The sequence below is a fragment of the Charadrius vociferus genome, unplaced genomic scaffold (assembly GCF_000708025.1).
Source record: "Charadrius vociferus isolate BGI_N301 unplaced genomic scaffold, ASM70802v2 scaffold655, whole genome shotgun sequence".
NCBI lineage: Eukaryota > Metazoa > Chordata > Aves > Charadriiformes > Charadriidae > Charadrius > Charadrius vociferus.
The window spans coordinates 51134-70743 of NW_009648330.1; the positions used below are offsets into that span (position 1 = coordinate 51134).

Consider the following 19610-nt stretch of genomic DNA (forward strand, 5'->3'; position numbering starts at 1 on the left):
GCTTATACACAGTTTGGTCCTAGTTGCTCTGTTCTAATGTAAAAAATATCTGTAACTCTTAGCATACACATGCTGAAAGACTGACCAGGACCACTCAAAAAGGTAATTTAAAAATAAATTCTTCAACTGAAACAATTCTCCCCAGAATTTATTATTTCCTGCTACAGGCTTAATAGTCTTTTCACATTTCCAACAAAGATTTCAATACTCCTTACTCTGATATTGTCTAGAACTCGCTTGAATTCCAGGGGTTCATCCTTCCCTTCCATGGCCGCAGGATCCAAGCCATCTCCTCCATAAATAAACTGTATAATATCACCAGTAGAACTTCTGACTGTCAAATCATACTGCGAGCAAAGATCTTCAAGTGATTTTACCAGCCGCCTCTGAAGGGGACAAAAAAGAAAAAAGTGCAAGGAAAGTAAATGGGATCTTTTTAAAAATAGCTATTGATTTGGATTACACGAAGTATAGAAACTGGTCTCAGAAAATAAATCTGACAGTGTGATTAGCAGGCATGAAAACCTATTTTAAGTCATACATTATCCCTAGAGCTTTACTATACCTTCTCTAGAACATGAAAGCCAACAATAGTAAAATTTAAAGCAACAACACAATTCTCTGCATTTAGAAATTCCATCATATCAGAAACGTAACACTAAGCTGCAAGAATCTATTATAGTCTGAGGAATCTGTTGCGCATTTGTTTGGTTTTGGGGTTTTTTTGACAGAATATTCATATTCTTCCAATCAGGTTTATTTCTCAAGGGATAATAACAGTTTTCACGTATGGAAGCAAAACCAGTCAATGATTATTTTCACTGACAAAAGCAAAAAGCTCATCAGTCAAAGCCAGGAGGTGCTATTTTTCTACCAGTGTTAGCTGCTTCTCTTAACATTCATACATTGTATTGGGAAATCCCCTTACTGACATCTTCCTTCCTCTGCCTCCACAAATAAAAAAGGCGTGCTATGCAGCACTAGTGGTTAAAAACGTTTCTACTTGGAAGATGATGTTCTATCAAAGTAAATCAGCTCACTAAAGAATATAAATTGGTAATTTCTTTTCACTGAGAAGGAAAATGCTAAGATGAAATGAATGTTAAGATTTTATTTTTTTTTAAATTCCAAGTCCAAGTGCTACAATTTATTCGTGTAGACTGAAAGTTGATAAGGAAAAATATTTTGCAGGTTGCTTATTTTATTTACATATGTTTGTATATACTAACATACTTGCAAACATCATTCTGTGAGTTTGGGAGACAAATGGTCTAATTAGTCACCCATTCCAACAGGAAATGATTTCAGTCTTTGTAGGGTTACTTGCATATCTCTGAATGTGTCCCTAGTTCCAAATGATCTTCTCTACTGCCTGTATATATAGTTAATATACTACTAAAATATTTTCACTGAAGTCTTAAGACTGCTCATAATAGCAAGAAGCTTTGTTGGAGGGATATGGGTTTTCACAGGAGATAAAGCCAAAGACACTAATACATTACAGAACCTGAAGTGCAAGTTTATATGGCCGAGGGGCTTGTTACCTAAAGAGGACAGGTACTGAAAGGGAGCTTTAGCCATATTTCTGTCATCCAGAAAAATCTTTTTTTTTAAATAACCCAAACCAAGATTTGTGTTTTCTGTTTCTCATTGTTGAAATACTGTATCTGAAAAAGCACTCAACTCAAATCTATGTTATAAAGTATGGACAAATTTTCCATCATTCAGGTGGGTTTTTGGGACACACACTACAGAGAAAATAGTCCTAAATAATTCCATAGAACAAATGCTTTTATCACACATATTCAAGAGGAAACAGCTTAATACAAACATGTTACTGTACCACTGCCTGAGGTCTGGTTTATAAACCTCACGTCTACTGGAGCGGAGTCATGTATTTCACAGCATAAATTACTCTCTGTTACAATAAAAACACACACACACCCCCACCATACACACTTCTCCCCCACCCCTCGCCTTAACATGCACATAAGAAACATGCACCTTTTGCAAGGCTGATAAAACCCCCACTCCACTGACAGTTACCTGCATATATCCAGTTTCGGCTGTCTTTACAGCTGTGTCAACAAGACCCTCTCGACCAGCCATGGTATGAAAAAAAAATTCAGTGGGAGTCAACCCAGAATAAAAGCTATTAGCAACAAAGCCTTTTGCTGCTGGGAGCTACAGAAAAGAGTGGGGAAAAAAAGGTTAAAATGCACATGTACGTTCCGTATGCGCATTACAGAAAACCACATTATATGTCATCTAAATTCTTTTAGACAGTTAACCAATAGATACACAAACACAAAGCAATCACCTCTGTTGCATTTAGCTTTGAAGTTCAAAGTTTGTACTTTAGTCTGAATAAAGTCTTCAAAACCCTTGCCTAGTTCTCCCCAATTAATCCAATAGACTTTACTTCCTACAAGCCTTGTCATGCTTCTAGCCATTCCTCGCAAACGCTACACCAACTTCTAACACTTCAGCCTCCGTTGAAGTTGCAAAAATTAAAAGGGCAATAAGAATGTTCACTTTGCAATAGTATGGCAAAGGTGTTTGCTGTGCTGAAGACTAAGGAATCCAGAGAAAATATAACTGGAGCTATGTACATAACTAATTCTTTCGAATGGTCTGCTCTCACCTCTGAAATGAGTTCTTGCCAATGACCATTATGCAGGCATCCCTTTCAGTCAAACAATACCAAACTTCCATGATCACACAGAACAGTGTATTGGCTACAAAGAGCTTCCTCTTAGAAAATCACTTTTTGCTGTTATTTAACAGGTAGTACTTTCTAAATCAGTAAGAAAGCTATAGTTAACATTCAACTTTTTCCTACTTATCTAATCCATGAAGCATTTTTTCTTCTTTAATCTATTCAGGAAAGAAACGATTTTATGTTACACAACTCAGAAGCTGAAATTTGGACATTTAGTGACAAACGCAAGTGTCACGGCTACCATCTGACACTTGAGTTATCCAACACATTAATAAGATTGATAGCTGGTACCTAGAACCTTCTCTACTGATCATTACATTTCACATAGCATTTAAAAAAAAAAAAATCAGTCTCGCTGACTTGTATCAACAAGTGCATGAGACTCCTAATTGCTTCATGTAGAACAGAACTCAAACACAGAATGTGAAGAGTAGCACACGATATCTATCTATCCTAGTGGAAAAAAAAAAACAACCCAACAGACTCCAGAATGATTTATCTGGCATGTTTCACCTGTCTAAATGTACCAACACACACCCAGCCATTGTCCTGAAAAGTCTTAGTGCAGTGAAATAGAATGCAAGAAAAACTTTAACACATTATTTTTAAGACTCTGAAGAGAACCAAAACTGTATCATCAGACTTACTTTAATTTTAGTAAATTAGAAAGCTCTAAGCTAGGCCTAGCCGTAAAAATTCAAGCTAACTAGGCCATTCACAATACATCTGTTAACTCCCAAATCAGATTCAAAACTTTTTATTTTTGCCATATATGATTTTTTTTCTTCACCATGTCATGACAACACATCCTAACGTGAGTCCTTAGACTGGTTTAAGGCAACTTGTTTCACTTTATTTTACAGTATATTGTAATCATACAGAATTACCTTAGAATGCTTCTCAAAGTGAGGCAAAGATCTGTTCTCAAATCCATCAGGAACTCGGGACCCACTGATAGCCTGCTGACCTACACAAGCAATCATCTGGGATATATTAATAAAGGAGCCTGAAAAGAAAAAAAATAATAATAATCTCACTCATAAATGAAGAATATCAGTGTTCCTCTGATAAGCTGTCTTCACTTCTATGAAGATCTATTATTTAGCTTGATAATTCATCAAAAATGCATTTAGAATTGCAACAGTTAAAGAAGCTTTTCTGTTAACTTGTCCTGTAAATTTCAGCATATATGTGGACTGACAACTAAGTTAGTCTATGACACAGCTAACAACTCCTTCCAAAATTCTTTTCTTTGGGTCATAGACATTCATGCCACCACTATTTGACTACACTGCTTATATTATCCTGTTCCACGTTATGGTTTGTGTTTTATACAACCCATGATCCTAACCTACATATTTTGCTTCACAATTTCTTCAATAAACATTTTAACAATATTTTGTATGAAGGGTTCAGTGTCTACCAAGATTCCTTGACCAAATTAAGTTCCAGAGAACTAAGTCACTAACTCAGAAGTTGTATTTGCTGAACATGTTTGCAAGCAATGCCTCCCGCCGCCCCAAACTATACATGTAATACATCCTCCTTCTTAGATTTCAGTATTTCTTTAGAAGCTTCAATAAACAAAGGCAAAGAGTTAAGTGATTTTTTCAAATTCTAACAGGAAAGAAAGGAAAGGTCAGATATGAATTTGAGTATAAAACAAATATTTACTACACAGGTGGTCCTTCACAAATAAAGCAGTGAAGAAGTCTGAAATCTTAGTTCCAATTCTTAATATATTGTTTCCAGTTAATTTTTCTACATGATACAGATACTTGAGGTCAGAAATCCAACTGAAAACTTTTTGCTGATGAATTAATTCAATACTTAAGAACATCTGAAGTTCCAATAGGGTGTTTTTTCAACTTGTACTGAAATTTTAAAGATTAAAAACCTAGCACATAAGCTTGATTTTAATTTACTATACCCAACCTGTACTTAACGAGAGGAGTCACTTCAAATCTATGTGACATGAATTTAATACTTGCATAACTGACTGTCTAAACCAAGCTATAAAAGACAGAACAAGTAATTTTAAGAACAGTGATGGAGCAAACAATCTACTTCCAACGCTTAGCTATATCCCTACCTTTAGAACCACAGAGAGCCATGATAAGGGGACTGTTGCTCTTGTCCAGTTCTCTGAGACAGGCACTGCCAGCGTGATCTCTGATAACAGAGAGTTCTTTAAGGATTAAGGCCTGAAATCCAAGATTTCAAAGATGCAGCATTCGTTAAAAATACCATACACAAACAGTAGTACTCTCCACTTGCCAGCAATACATTCTGTAGTTGAAGGAAATTCAAAATACAATACAGAGAAAGAAAAGTAGACTTTGCTTTGGCTAAAACAGGTTTAACTTTTACCTTGCATAACTTTCCTGTTTGCAGCCTTTGTTGGGGTAAGACAGACGTAGCCAGGGACAAGACAACCTCTTTTGTCAGCAGCACCAACTTAAGCTAAACTGAGCACTGAACTAAGTTCTAAATCTCGCTGTGCTACATGAAAGGTTACCACAAAAAAAAAAAAAAATTTTGGACTGTTTTACTGCTTTCAGAGAGTACAATGCTGATATCTCCAATTTTAAGAACATAACATCAAAAACCCCACAACATTCTAGGACATACAAAGATGTCTGAAAAGAAGAAGAGTGGAAACGACTGCAAGTCACTTCTTTTAGCCAGTGCCACTTCAAACCAGACAACTCTGACAGTACTTCATTATACGGTGGGGTTTTATAATTGTTTTTTTTTTGTTATTGTGGGGGTTTTTGTTTCTGTTTTTCTTTCTACTTTTTTTTAAAGGTAAAAACTAGAAATTGACTAGCCAAGACGACAAATGTATAAAACCATTAAGGACAATGAAAAAAGTGTTCTTTAGCTGACTTCATTAAGTCCCTGTCCATAAGCTTTTGGGGAACATTTGTTGCTCTTCATCAAAATTTCAACAGAAAAAAGAGAAAAACCCAGCATAACCAAAGTCCATTTAACTTTTGCCCCAACAAGGAGCAAGGCAACACCTGTATACAAACAGATCTATAACTAAAGGAATGTTTTGCTTTTCAGATGAGGTTTTTTACTGTTACTGTTCTTTATTAACTTACCAAATATGGATAAACGCAATTAATCCCATTTCAATTACCTGTGTAATTTTGTTCTCGTTTGTCACCCCAATACATCCAGCCAGGAGGGAGGGAGTATCTCAGTTGTTTAGTATTTAGCTAACGTTTTTAGATGCACAGAAGCATGTAAATGTTAAGCCTAGACAGACTTAGCTAAAAATATGTACCTGAGGACCCTATTTGCTTGCATTTTAGGTTTCAGAAGACAACTTTGAACTTCAAAATTTACATGAATATATTAATGAAATCTCTACTCTAAATATATAGTAATTTAAATTAAAAATTTTACCTCTAGTGTCTCCTCTGCGCTGCAACCAGGCTGCTGCTGTAGCTTGCCAGTGTTCAGAGCTTCAATATACTCATCACACTTCTTATAGCCAGCATTCAGGAGCTCATACTTAGCTTTTAGCAGGCCCTGGCCAGGGGTTACATCACCAATTCCAATTGAAAAGCCACGATTAGCTATTATTAAAAAAAAAAAAAAAGGAAAAAAAGAGAATTATATTGATAGCTCAATCTCATATAGAGAAACCCAATTAAAACCAAGAAATATTATCATCAGGAACTTTACTTTTTCCTCCCATCACGTGACCATCGTAAGCACAAGCAGCTGTTTCACTGTTTCTGGCAGCTTCGCAACTAGTTGGGTTTTTTTTGTTTGTTTTTTTTTTTTTTAAAAAAAACACTACATCATATTTGAAGCAAAAATCTTGCTCGATTGCTCTGTATTTCTGCTTTAAGATACTATTTTACACGAAAATGTACTTCCCCCATTACTTACAAAGATAGACAGGAGCAAGTCTGGCTAGTCGTGACATAGCATCTGCAGCTTCTACCTGTCCCCAGTCTCTCAGCAAGATGTAGAAGATATTGTTCTTAGATCCTGAACCTAAGGTTCCTTTGTCCATACTGCCACTCATTAACTCGCTGTTTTGAATTGTGACATCTAGAAATAAAAAAGCAAAAAGAATTAACTGTTTTTCTAAAAAATTACTTAAACTCTAGTAGTCAATTATGGAGTATGTTTTAAAATAAAAACTCTATACATGAAAAGAACAAAACCCAAAGACGTACATTTGATGTATCTGTAGAAGCGCATGACTAAGTATGTAAGGTGAACAGCCTACAACTCCAGGCTCTCTCCATGACAGCAGTACGATACATGCTCATCCTTAACTTCATTATGCATTTTTGAAAGAAGAACCGGCATATTAGATGGATCCAATTTAAACCATTTTATGCAGAAAGCTGTGGATGTTCGCACACTGTACTCTATGCTCAGTATTCTCCATGTGAATTTTGGTAATCACCTTCTTGATCCAGAAGTCATTGCTCTATCACTTATTACGTACAATCAAAATAGGACACCAGGATTTCTTGAGATTTTGGAGAATTTGCAGAGAACTTCCTGACGAGAATTAGTGTTGCTTCAGAAATTATTTTTTTTCAGAGAACTGAACAGAGCCACCAATGAAATTCACGTTTTCCACATCATCTGCTGCTGTCGAAATCAGAAAATGGAAATTCTTCCCATACTTCCTGAATTGAAAAGACTGTGGAGCACAGAAGATGGCCTATGTTCACCTAAGCGTGAACAGGATTGCTTTGTTGCAATGTTCACCCCACATTCCTTAAGAGGCTGATAAAAATTGCACCACCAGGTTTATAACCAACTTCACAACAACAGAGTGGTCCTGTCTTCTAAAGAAATCGCTCAGAGTCTGACCTAGAGTGGGTTTGAGTCCTAACTGGCAAATTCTTTCTTCCATCAACATCACATAATAGAATTACTGCAAATCAATGGTTCTTCCCTAGGTTCCTAAACTTACACTTCTGAGCAGCAAGAAGCCATGCTAATCCTGCCCGCTCAAATTCTTTTCCAGCTGTTGCCACATGAATGTTAATAAGCAAAGCCTTACGCATCTCCTACAGCCTCTTCAACCCTGATGCTTTGTATTCCATCTGCCACTCTGACTTCCCTAACAGATGGTTTGATATCCCAGGGATTCCTATCTTCCCTACCCATCCTAAACTCCTTTCATTGTTTGACTTCTCATCCCTGTATCACTAACTCCACCTAAGATACTAAATTTTTCCATTTGCCTTCTGCACAACCGCTTCCTAAGCTTTGCTTTTCTCTCTCTCTCACCTTCAAATACTACATGACAAGTCTAGCAACACAGAAAAGAAATTTTATTACGAGAAAACACCCAAGTCTTTTCTTTCATGTGCAGCATGACTTCAACTTTTGAGAAAAAACGCATAATTTTATTTTTCATTTCAAGAATACTTAGGTGAAGTACTGCTTTAACTCCTGCTGTGAGCTCAACAGCAACAAACTCAACATAACAATAGCTACAATTTCTTTGAAGGCTTCCAAAACACAGCTTTAGAAATGCCACTCACAAGAATCATTGTAACACAGGTCTTCTCCTTTGCCACAATACTGTTTGCCCTTGGTTCGTAGATTGGCTTTTACAGGACAATCATCACTGGGCTTGAGAATCAGGCTGAAAACCTGTTTTCCGGTCCAGAGTGTTACAGGCTTAGAGAAACAAAAGGGCAAGAATTCGGATTACAGAGTTTATGATACAACTACAGTAAAACAGCAAGCAAGAATTTAATTGTAAAATTGTTTTCTACAGAGAAACTTTCTATACTGAAGTATACTTGTAGAAATGCACAGCAGCATTCCTTTGAATAGAGAAGTACTATGCACTTTTATAGATATAAAAACATGGACTGCTGAATGGTTATCCTTTTCATAAGGGTACGTGCATGCATTTGGAGAAACATGCTCTCTTGTTCCCTCTTACTGTCACGTTTCCCTTTCCGATTACAAAAGAAAAAAAAGAAAAAGAAGATGTCATTTCATTTCTCAAAGAGGTTGCAACATTTATAATTCCTTCTTTACATAGTGCCTTTGGTTTAAATTTTTAGGAGGTTAAGGATTTATGTAATTATGTACTCCCCTCAGCTGCAGTTAAATGTAAGTAACTGTCACAGCACTAAAGCTATTCGGAATGACAGAAGCAGTCAAAAGAATCACTGCTTTTACCTATTAGCAAGAGTTTATATCAATTTATAAAATTCACATTAGATATTGCCCATAAACGCTCTGACCTTGCTGTAAATTAGTGTTATTCATTGGTATTTCAATTTCACTTTCAGAATTTCCCTATTATTACACTTAGTGTTTTGAGATGAAAGAAAGGGTATAAAAAAAAAATGTATACACTAATACTTAGCGAGTATTTAACAAATTTGAAAATGTACCAAACTCTCTTCAAACAATACTTTTGCCTCAAATATAAAATTAATTGAATACAGACACCCTTAAATGTATGCAAATGAAGGCTTAACAGACGCTGATCTAATAGACACTATAGCTCTCTTCAAAGTTTGTGACAAATACACAAATACTCCACCCTTCACAAAAAATATTCTGCGTACATGATGTAACAACGAAAAAAAAAAAAACAACAAACAAAAAAAATAATTACACAGCACTCATCCTCTCTAATCTTTAACACATTGCCAGGTTAACAACTAGAGCATCCTATTTCCCAGGTTTAACATCTCGTACATTTGGAATACCAAAACCTAGAACTGCTGAGCATTTCAGGACATTACTTGAGGGCACACAAGGAATAACACAGTTTCTCCACTTAGCCCCATATTAGTCTGCACAGCCAGTAACAGTGAGGTTACTAAGACTGATGTACCTTCTACTTACCACCAATAGCCAAGTGGTCTGTCTCACAGTAGCAGGATAGTAGTAAATCTATGTTTGAACCCTGAAGAAACCCTGCATCTGGACTGCACCATGCAAGGTTGGCTCTGTTCAGCATCAGGAACAATCTAACAACTTCTGCATAGCTTTGACCCTGAAATCTGATCCTTGCACTTTACAAATACAAAATCTCATACAAATCTAACGTCAGAGAAACCAAGAACTGTCTCTGTAGAACATCAGCGTGGGTCAAGAACACACAACACAGGAACTCTTAGTAACTTTAAAAAAAAAATTTTGACACACCTTCAGAATTGCTGGAGGTGGAAGACGAACTTTAATCTTTTCATCCTTGCCAACCAGGATAGAAGCAATAATTTGGCAGGCTTTGGCTCGATCAAAAAAGGTATCTTTTAATGTAAGCAGATAGGCACCTGGAGTGTAAAAAATTATTAATGTGACAGACTGAGATTAACTTCAAAAGCTATTGCATATTAACTATCAATTATTTCTTTCTAATACTAGTTACCTACTTATTACGCAAAATGACAATAGTTCAGACAGCTTCAGTTGTAAATCCTTTCCAGAATTTGTAATTGTTCCAGACTCAAATTTCTAAAAATTAAAACCAGGGCATTCCTATAATCTATTCTCCCTCTCAGACTCTATTCCATAGGTAAAAATACGGCCCTGGCATTAATTTTTGCATGCTTTCTTCCTTATAACCATTGGACATTTCCCAAAGAATTAAGGAAACTTGAAGGTAATTACTGTAGGTTAAAACTTATTTTTTACTAATGAATTCAACTCCTCTACCATAATCATAAACAGTTTACATTATCTACCTAATGCATACAAAGATACTAAACGTTCATTTTCTCTGCCAGAGAAACACTGCAAAACATACACGAAGGTAATAATGACTGCACCTACAAACAGCATCACAAGATATTCCAAGGGTATCATTATATTTCAGACTAACAATGGCATTACTTTCCTAATGTTGCTTTGACTTGTGAAAGGAAAAATTTTTTAACTAATATAGAAAAATTCTCAAAAAGAAGGGAGTGATTCTGAAGGAACAACAGTTAAATCACACAGCTCTAAAATAAGCTTATATACACACCTGTGAGGAAATCCTGAATAGCAGCGATGAGAGGTTCTCCATTTCTTGGTGTTACCAAGTTTGCTTTAGTCTGTATAATAACAAACCAAAAAATTATGGATTTGAAGACAATGATATTTCATTTGTTATTCAGAAGGAAACTTAACACTTAAGACAGTTATTTTAGCAAAAATGGTAAAAGCTTATTCTAAATCAAAGTACAGCTCTCCTCAAAAAGATCAAAAAAAGAAACTAGAAGTTTCAGTTTACCACAATCTGTGCAAATCTATCGACAGTTAAGGAATCATTTGAGAGTAGTTACTGGAAATGACACATTCTGTTTCCAAAGCAGAAGTTGCAATCAACTTGATGTGTTTGGTTGGTTACTGGTCAAACTGGACAGCTGCCTTTGAGAATCTGAGAAGGGACACAAGAGGCTATGCTCACTACACACAGCTAGTGGTCCCTACTGATATGTAATAATCAAGCTAGCCGCTTCCACTAGCTCCGTTTTCTTATGCCTTATTCAGGCTATCACTCTAGTAAATCACCCCCAGCTACGCAGCACAGTTTTGTCTGAACTGTTCACAGGCCCCGACAAACCTGACCACACACTTGTGGGGAATAGTCTTCTTTTTAAGCTCCCGAATCAGTTCAGCAAGCCAATATGCACTGCAGCCAACAGTTGTGTTGGTACATCTGAAGTAGCAGTGGCATTCAGTCACCCTAAAGGAGCAACGTACTGGAAAATCCTCAGGTTGTTGCTACTGACTCTACTTTCACACCACAGATTGATGCCTGCAACCATCAGATCCCTCTTTATCTACCCTCCACTCTCTTTTTTTTTTTCTTCTGCCCTAAGAGCCTACTGTCTCCTGCCTTCTCTGCTAAGTTGCTTTCACCAGGTACAAGCACACTATTGCTGCTGCATTTCCAGTTAGTCTGCCTGCCTGCAGTTGCTGGGCTGTCAGACCAGAAAGCAAAGCATGTATCTGGTAATAGAGCCACCCTATTTTGGTAGCAATTACTAAGGACAGTCAGTCAGAAACGTACTAATGACACCTACTTACTTAAAACTACATAATCTTCCATGGATGCAAAATATAAGTCTATTAGACTACCATTGCGTAACTATCCTAATTTATTCTAAATGTCCTTTTGCAGAATTTTCAGGCAGCTTCACAGTAGCACTTTATCCATAGCCAGCATTCTTGATAATATTTCAGATTTCACATGGAAGTTAAGAAGTATGGGGCTCAGCCCATCTGTCACTAGCAAAATCCCCAACCCTACATTATCGACATACCCCCATTAAAACAAGTGCTTCTGCTTTTGCTTCTTCTGTCTGAGGAAGGTGAAGGTTCATCTCATCTCCATCAAAGTCTGCATTGTATGGTGTACAGACACATTCATTAAATCTGAATGTCCTATGAGGTTTTACTCTAGCCTGAAAAAAAAATAAAAAAAAAAAAAGCACATGCACTCAAGCATGCTAAAAGATGAAATGCCATGCCCGAGTGCTTCCTTGCAGGCTTTATCCTTTCTTTTTATTACAGATATGAGTCAAAATTTCTGATTATAGGATTTAACTCAACCAGGAACTGACAGAAATTGTACTCAGGTTATATTATACAAATGTTGCTAGTAAATACCATTATTCAGAATTTATACAAAGCACAGAAAACAGCACGCTTTGCAGAGATCACATCAACTCTACAAAAATGGAGTCCTTACGCAAGAACAGATACCAAGTCAATTACAGCTATTAACAGAACCGTCCAAACAGCATACTGCCCTACACATCAATTCCCATGCAAAAGCACAACTCCACTGTATTCAAGTTCATCCCCATGACGTGTTTCAGAAGCTGTTTGTTTTTGTGTGCACAAGAGATAAACACCAGAAAAAGTAAACCACCTAGTATTGAGGGATGCACTACCTGTATGTTAGGCTGTGTGTGCACTTACAATGTGGGCCATGATGCTTAGCTTATGAAGAGAGGGTTGTCGATTGAACAGGACTATGTCACCATCTATAAGATGTCGCTCCACAATATCACCAAACTTGAGCTCCTGGGCCATCTTTTCTCGGTTTCCATATTTCAAAAACCTTACAGTAACCCACAACAGCAGTGTCAGAAGAAATAAAGTCAGAAAGATGTAAAGACAACCGAAAATAAATTCTCTGTTTATAATGCAAGTTCTTCCATTAAACACTGGAGTATTTGTTTTACAGTAACTAGGAGACAAAACTGGTGTGGACAGCATCATTAAACATTAGCCTTGCTGCTATTTTAAATAATGGATGTATTCGTGACATTAGTTATCAAAGCTACAGTTATTAGTAAAACAAGTAAGAAAAAGGTCTATGTATAAAAACAAAGAATCTGCTTCAATTGTATCAGGGAGTATAGGCAGTTTCACTCATATGCCATCACTTATTACTACCCATAAACTGACAGCAGATTAGTTCTCTAATGAAAGCAGACAGCGCAACGTGCCCAAATCTGCCTGTTTTCATTTCTTCTGTACTGCATCTTCTACTCCAAATAAGAGAGACTCAGTCATAAAAAACCAACATCTAATTGCAGTTCACTACCATTAGTATGTACACTTAAGTTTAAATCCAACAGATTATCTAAAAAGAAATAGTATGCTAAACCTGAGGAGTTAATGACAATGTTTTTGTTACTGCCCTTTACGAACGATTCTAAAAATAAATTTTAATCTCTTTAGGTATAACTATTTTCACACAGCAGAAAGAACAAGTTGATGGGGAGAGATAAAAACTGAATGATTACAGGTAAGTATGATACCTTTTCATCTGTGTGTGCCTTTGCTGTATGAAGTTGGCTCCAGGATGAACATCAGGACCATTACGGACAAGTTTTCTCATAAAATCAATATTTGCTTTGTTCACCTGTTGCATAAAGACTTCAATCAGAAATAAATGAAACACATTTCAGGACCTCTTGTTTTTGCTGTTGACTTTTGTTTTCAAATTTTAGGCTCAACTGAAAATTTCCCCTCACAGCCTCGAGCTGCTAAAGGGAACAGGCAGGAGTGCAGAGAAGGAAAATGTAAGCCAATCTTAGAGCAGAACATCAGAGTGAAGTTAAATTAAAAATTTGGGAAGTCAATTAGGAAATAAAAAGACCCAATCACTCCGTTGACAGATATGCCAACAAACATATGAAGCTATGCATGAGTTAAAAAAAAACCAAACCTAAAACCAAACAAGCAAAACTCTTCTCTCTTGATATGTCACTCCTTACACCATATACTTTCACAGTACTTGCATATAACTGATAGTACAACCTTCATTTATCAGCAGCCACAGAACTGGCAAAGCATCACTGAATAATGTTTCAAATATAAAAGCAATACATTCACTCCCTTCTATAGTAAAGCTATAAAGAAGGACAACACTGACATCTGGTGAAAAAAAAAAAAAAAAAAAAAGAAAGGCATAGAAAAGGTTTTGGTTCTACACTACGTACCTTTTCAGGAAAAGTCAGTATTTTAGCAACATGAATAGGCACTGCTACTTCATCTATTCTTAAGTTAGGATCAGGTGAAATGACTGTTCTCCCAGAGAAATCCACTCGCTTTCCAGACAGATTGCCTCTAAATCGACCTAACAAAATAAGCAAGTGAAAACTCTTTTATATAAAAGTTATTTTCAAAATGTTATCTGTTAAGACAGCACATTAGAAAATCTTTCAAGGTACATAACTGAAACACAATACAATAGTAGCAGAGAGATGCTTTGGAATAGCAAATACTTGTGTCTTAATTAAAAGACAAAATAAAACAAAAGAAAACTTTCTAGACAAACCTTGCTTTCCCTTAAGTCTCTGAACAAAACCTCTGGTCCATTTTTTAGGTGCCATGTTGAGAGGAATTCCTGAGAGCTCACTGTTAATGTACAGGGCACACTGCAGCTGAAGGAAGTCCCAGTCTTCCATAATCATTTGTGTTTTGGCTCCTGATATCCTATGCTAAACAAAATAGTCATCCAGTTCAGGAAACAAATATGACACCACATATTAAACTAGCAAAGAATTCTTCTGATGAATACAACTCTTCTTTGGAAAATAAAATAACTTTATAAAAGGATGCATATTGCTACAGTACAAGGCCATTCACAGGAGAACCCAGCAAAAAATTACTTTTGACTAGCACTGGCTTTGGACAAATGGTCACAACACTATGTATTTGTTTAAATTCTACTTTTTTCCAGGAAAGTCACCAGTAGTTAATAATTTTCCAGTCATGAGAGAGTTAGCTCTCATTTGATTTTGTTTTCCTGACAAAAGACCAGTTTTGAAAAGTCCGAAAAGTATTAGTCTGGTAGAACTGTTCTTCTAAACAAATGATAAATTGCCAAATTTACTTCTTATCTCAATTTGACAACCATGCTAACTGAAACCTGATTTCATAAGAACATACGGTAGAATAAAGAAAGGACAAAGACGCAGTAAAAAAAGAGGGAGGTCTACATGAAAAAAACCAAATCAATAGGTATAATGTTTTCATTGTAAGTGGCCACTCAAAAAGTGTCAGTCACGGGAGGGGAAAAAAAAGAAAAGAAAAAAAACCAAAGAGAGACGAGAACAGTTTATGGACCAGAACTCAAATGAAAAATCATTTCCCGTGATCCACCAGATCTTTAGCAGCCCCTATACTGCAAGCAGCGAGTCAGCCAGCTCCATTTGAAGCAAGTTTCTCAATGTCTTTGAATAAAATACCAAACAATGTAACAGCACAGTACAGACCGCTTGCTAGATTGTAAGCCGTAAGACAAGTAAAGCCACTGGCTATATTCAATTCTAATCAAATCTTTTTGAAGGCAACAGTCTCTGAGAGCTTGAAGGACAACTCACCTTTTTTATTACATCATTGAGGAAAATTATCTCTGTCAGTTTCATTGTCAAGTCATCTTCGTTGGTGCCAGACTTCAAGTCACTCACCACAGAGGGTCTGATACACAGTGGAGGCACTAAGAGTCTCCTGAGGATCAAATCTGAAGGTTTACCTGCTTCTGGGTTCATTAGAAGCAGAGGGATATCTTCTGCTGGGATTCTTTTGAAGATGTTTAATACTACTAAAGGATTTAAATTTTCCTACAAAATCCATTGGAGAAAGGGGAGAACAAGCCATCATATAACAGTTTCAGTGCTTCCCTTCTTCCCTCATTTACTGGTTGTTCAAAAATGAAGTATTTTTAAAAGACAAATAGATAAGAACTATCAATGCAAACAAAACTATGTTTTATTCTGAACCAATGCTTTTGGTACTAACTTTCTATTTTCTTTCCTTTCTTTTTTTCCTTATACATGAGTGTCTACTTCTTACCATGTTGCTCTCCCTTTTTAAACAGTTAACTAAGAATATTTCATAGTTACTTGTCAAAGCAGCTCAATAAACCTCTTACAACAAACTTACGGTACATTGTATTCATTTTATTAGTAGGAACTAACATGAATTACAGTACTTCCTATAATCTTTTAGAAAACCCTAATTTCTCTCTTCTTAGTACAGCTACTGCTACAGCATAAGAAGTTCCAGATATTTGTTGCTTTTTCCATCTAAATGTGTACCCCAGGATCTTTCCAGCTTTCAAAGAGCAGAAGGAAACAAAACTGCCCACAATGCAAAGCTGAATGAAAGAAAAAGGTTAGATAATTATATCTCCTCTCTCCTTTTCAAGTTCTTATGAAGAAAATTTTTTCTTGTGTATTGTAATAATCTCAGAGCTACTGTAAATTTATATGTACATGCAGAGCTTCTATGAGCCTGTCTATACAGACAGAAAGCTACGTATCAAAACATATCAATAAATTAAATTTCCCGTTTTTGCAAAGTCAACATTATTGCAAAAAATACAAACATTCTTCAAGTGTCTTTTGGTATATGAAAATCTTGGATCACCACAAGGCTTAAGCTGCTACACTGAAAACCTTTGAGAAGTTTTATTTCAACCAGAAAATTTAAATCATATTAAAATTCACCTGAGCTCTTCCCAATAAGGGTTCTACTTCTTTGTTGTGTTCTATGGCAGTTTCAAAGGACTGAAGAAAAGTAGATACTATCGGATCTACCACTTTCTTATTGGTCTTGTACTTTTCATGTATTATTTTCAACAAACCACACTTCTTCACAGTTCCTGCAAGCAAATAAATGTGAGTTGTTTTTTTTTAATCAACAACAAAACCATCAGACAACAACCAAAAAAACCCTCCAGAACTTCACACGAGTAAGCTACCGTTCCAAAACTAAATTTTCAGTGAATGCAAGAATAAAATAAAACTTTATCAGCTTTATTTTCCAGTTTCCTAAATTCACAAAACACAAAGAAAACAATCAGGTCATGTCTGGTTGTATGGCTGCCTTAGTGGGCCTAGATCATGATGCAGCTTCTGAAGCTGAAAGCAGGTGGTTTAGCCCACATCTTAATTCAGCTTCCCTTCAACCACAGCAGACATAAAATTATAATTTATGAATTAACCACCCACTATGAATCTGTAACACTGCAAGTCCTTTAACAGCAGTATCACTTGATCAGAGCACGTGAAGAAAAAAGAATGTATTTTGAAAAACAAACGTGGTATCTTTTTAAGATACTCTGCCCTGAAGAACAAACTCCAGTGTAAGCCAAGATTCTCACAGTTCAAATACTGCCAAACCGCAGAACATACCCTCCTAGAGGACAACAAACACATCTAGTATTAAGAAAGATAATTTAATATGATGATGAAAAATGAAAGTTGATCAAAATTAAAGTCTACAAATACTTCCAAGTTAAGGTATTGATCACTGACAATAGCTCCCAATATTTTTAAAAACATGTTAAACAGGGTTTTTTTTTGCCATTATTCAAGTATCAAATATTGGTTACTGCCATGAAGAGAGACATGAAACAAAACAAGCAAGTAGGACAATGTCACTATTCATATAAACGAGATATAAGCAAGTATGTGCTTGGCATTAAGAATGCAATTACTTCTTAATAAAGGCCAGAGAGAATACCCATTAGCTGTAGAACAAACAAGGATATTCAAGATTTTAATGCCTATCACAGCCACTAAGTTAAAAACCATCACAGCAGATAACTATCACTAACTGCTAATGCCAACACTCACCATTAAAGGCACCACAGTAAGGACAAGTGTTTTTCTTTCGGCACTTTTCAGACACTTTCTTTTTCAGCCCTCTCTTCTGAAGATATGTAAGGCCAGGTCGCTTCAGGTAGTCCAAAAATTGTTTTTTCTCTTCCACCGACAGCATGATACGGCAACAGGTTTTGCAGATCATCTTAAATGTAAATGCACATAAACATAGCTGTTTAACAGACACATGCAGAATTCTAACAGCTTCTACCATAACTTAAGTTCTTCAACAGAGGGCAGATTTTTGAATGAAATACAATGGTTTTGGTTCAAAGACCGATTCGTATGCTATAATACACAAAGTACATTGAAAAAAAATACAGTCAATGAAGCAAATCTTTATCTAAGCTCTGTAGCATCTTAAAAATCCAAATATAAAGCAAACAGAGCTTTGATTAACTGGGATGTCCTAAAAGGCAAGTTATAATGCATACATTTAATTCAAACTACTACAGAAAAATAACGGACAAAATTAACCAGTCTGAGATTATATAAAATAAAACATGTATTTACATCACTAAGACTGGTATTTAAATACATTTATTTTACAAAACACAAGATGGAAAAAGATCAAATTTATATTACAGCCTTAATTTGTTCTTCTCAATTATTCTTTCAAGCATCACATTTTCTGATAATTTCCTTTTTCTAGACCAGAACCTGACAACAAATCGTAATTGTGTTTACCTGTAAGATGCCTATCACAGCTTTGAAGTATCCAATGTGAAAACAGGGTAGTTCTAAGTCAATATATCCATAATGACCTAAACAATCAGCTAGATTTTTTCCACATGTTTCACAGGGACGGTCTTTTTCACTGGTTCCCTTTAGGAGGAAAGGAACACACGCACAGGAAAACATTTTAGCTATGATCAACTACAGACATAGAAAATACAACAGTTCTTAAGCTAGTCAGCTATCCTGACAGCAGGCCTGCAGCGCTTACTCCTTTTTCCCAGCATCAGGTGCATGTCAGTAGCATTACATTCACTCCAAACCTTAAGAAAAATGTCTTTCACATGCAGGACCTGCTGATACCAGTGACATTAACTCATACAGGTTTTGCAGGTGATCTACAGTCCGCTAAACTACATTGTGGTATTTTATAGACGGATGTCTCCGGGTCTCTCACCAACTAGGCAGAATGCCTCAAAAGAATGCTTTCCTGAACCACCCAAAAGCATGAAGCAAGTAGCTGTCGCTGCAACTGACAGTCTATGCAATTCAATTAGAAACACATTTGCACGTTTTGTATGAACAGCAAATTTCAGTTATCCCAACTTATTTTTAACCACTTCAAGTAATTCTACAAAAATGGTTTCAAAAAAAACCCAAACTGGTTCTCACCATTCGATGGTCCAGTACGCCATACTGCAGCGGAGAGTGATGATTGTCCTGACTGTACAAGTTTTTGCTAACCACTTGAATGTGAGCTTGCTGACGCATCTCTTCTGGAGATTTCATGCCAAAACAGATGTGGCTTCTAGGATAGCAAATTACACGTGTATGTACGCAGAAATACTTATAAATACAGGCATGCACACACATACATATTTAAAAGCAATACAGAGAAGACCAAGTTGATTCACAATATAGCCGGAACAGGTTCTTTTAGGATAACTATTAAAAACGCAGCTGTTTTGCAGCAAGTTGGTGGCTGATACCTGGGGGATTTATCGATGTTCTCGGGCAGCCCCAGAGGTGCTCACACGCAGCGCCAGCCCCGCCGGCAGCCTGAGCCAAGGCCCAGGGCA

The 19610-nt window shown here is 36.3% G+C and overlaps 1 protein-coding gene across 1 annotated transcript in view; it reads right to left on the reverse strand.

Annotated features, from left to right (window-relative positions):
* POLR3A (polymerase (RNA) III (DNA directed) polypeptide A, 155kDa) overlaps positions 1-19333 on the reverse strand; it is a 33605-nt gene extending 14272 nt beyond the window's left edge. Inside the window, exons 1-19 of the mRNA XM_009884553.1 lie at positions 19204-19333; positions 18544-18681; positions 17830-18001; positions 16699-16853; positions 15571-15810; positions 14523-14685; positions 14185-14321; positions 13501-13604; positions 12653-12794; positions 11992-12132; positions 10707-10776; positions 9887-10014; positions 8254-8392; positions 6629-6793; positions 6137-6309; positions 4815-4926; positions 3610-3728; positions 2047-2184; positions 216-386 (exon numbers count right to left, since the gene is read on the reverse strand). Of these exons, the coding sequence (XP_009882855.1) occupies positions 216-386; positions 2047-2184; positions 3610-3728; positions 4815-4926; positions 6137-6309; positions 6629-6793; positions 8254-8392; positions 9887-10014; positions 10707-10776; positions 11992-12132; positions 12653-12794; positions 13501-13604; positions 14185-14321; positions 14523-14685; positions 15571-15810; positions 16699-16853; positions 17830-18001; positions 18544-18681; positions 19204-19320 (2724 nt within the window). The 5' untranslated portion in view covers positions 19321-19333. The remainder of the gene's footprint in view (positions 1-215; positions 387-2046; positions 2185-3609; positions 3729-4814; positions 4927-6136; positions 6310-6628; positions 6794-8253; positions 8393-9886; positions 10015-10706; positions 10777-11991; positions 12133-12652; positions 12795-13500; positions 13605-14184; positions 14322-14522; positions 14686-15570; positions 15811-16698; positions 16854-17829; positions 18002-18543; positions 18682-19203) is intronic.
* Positions 19334-19610: the final 277 nt, after the last annotated feature.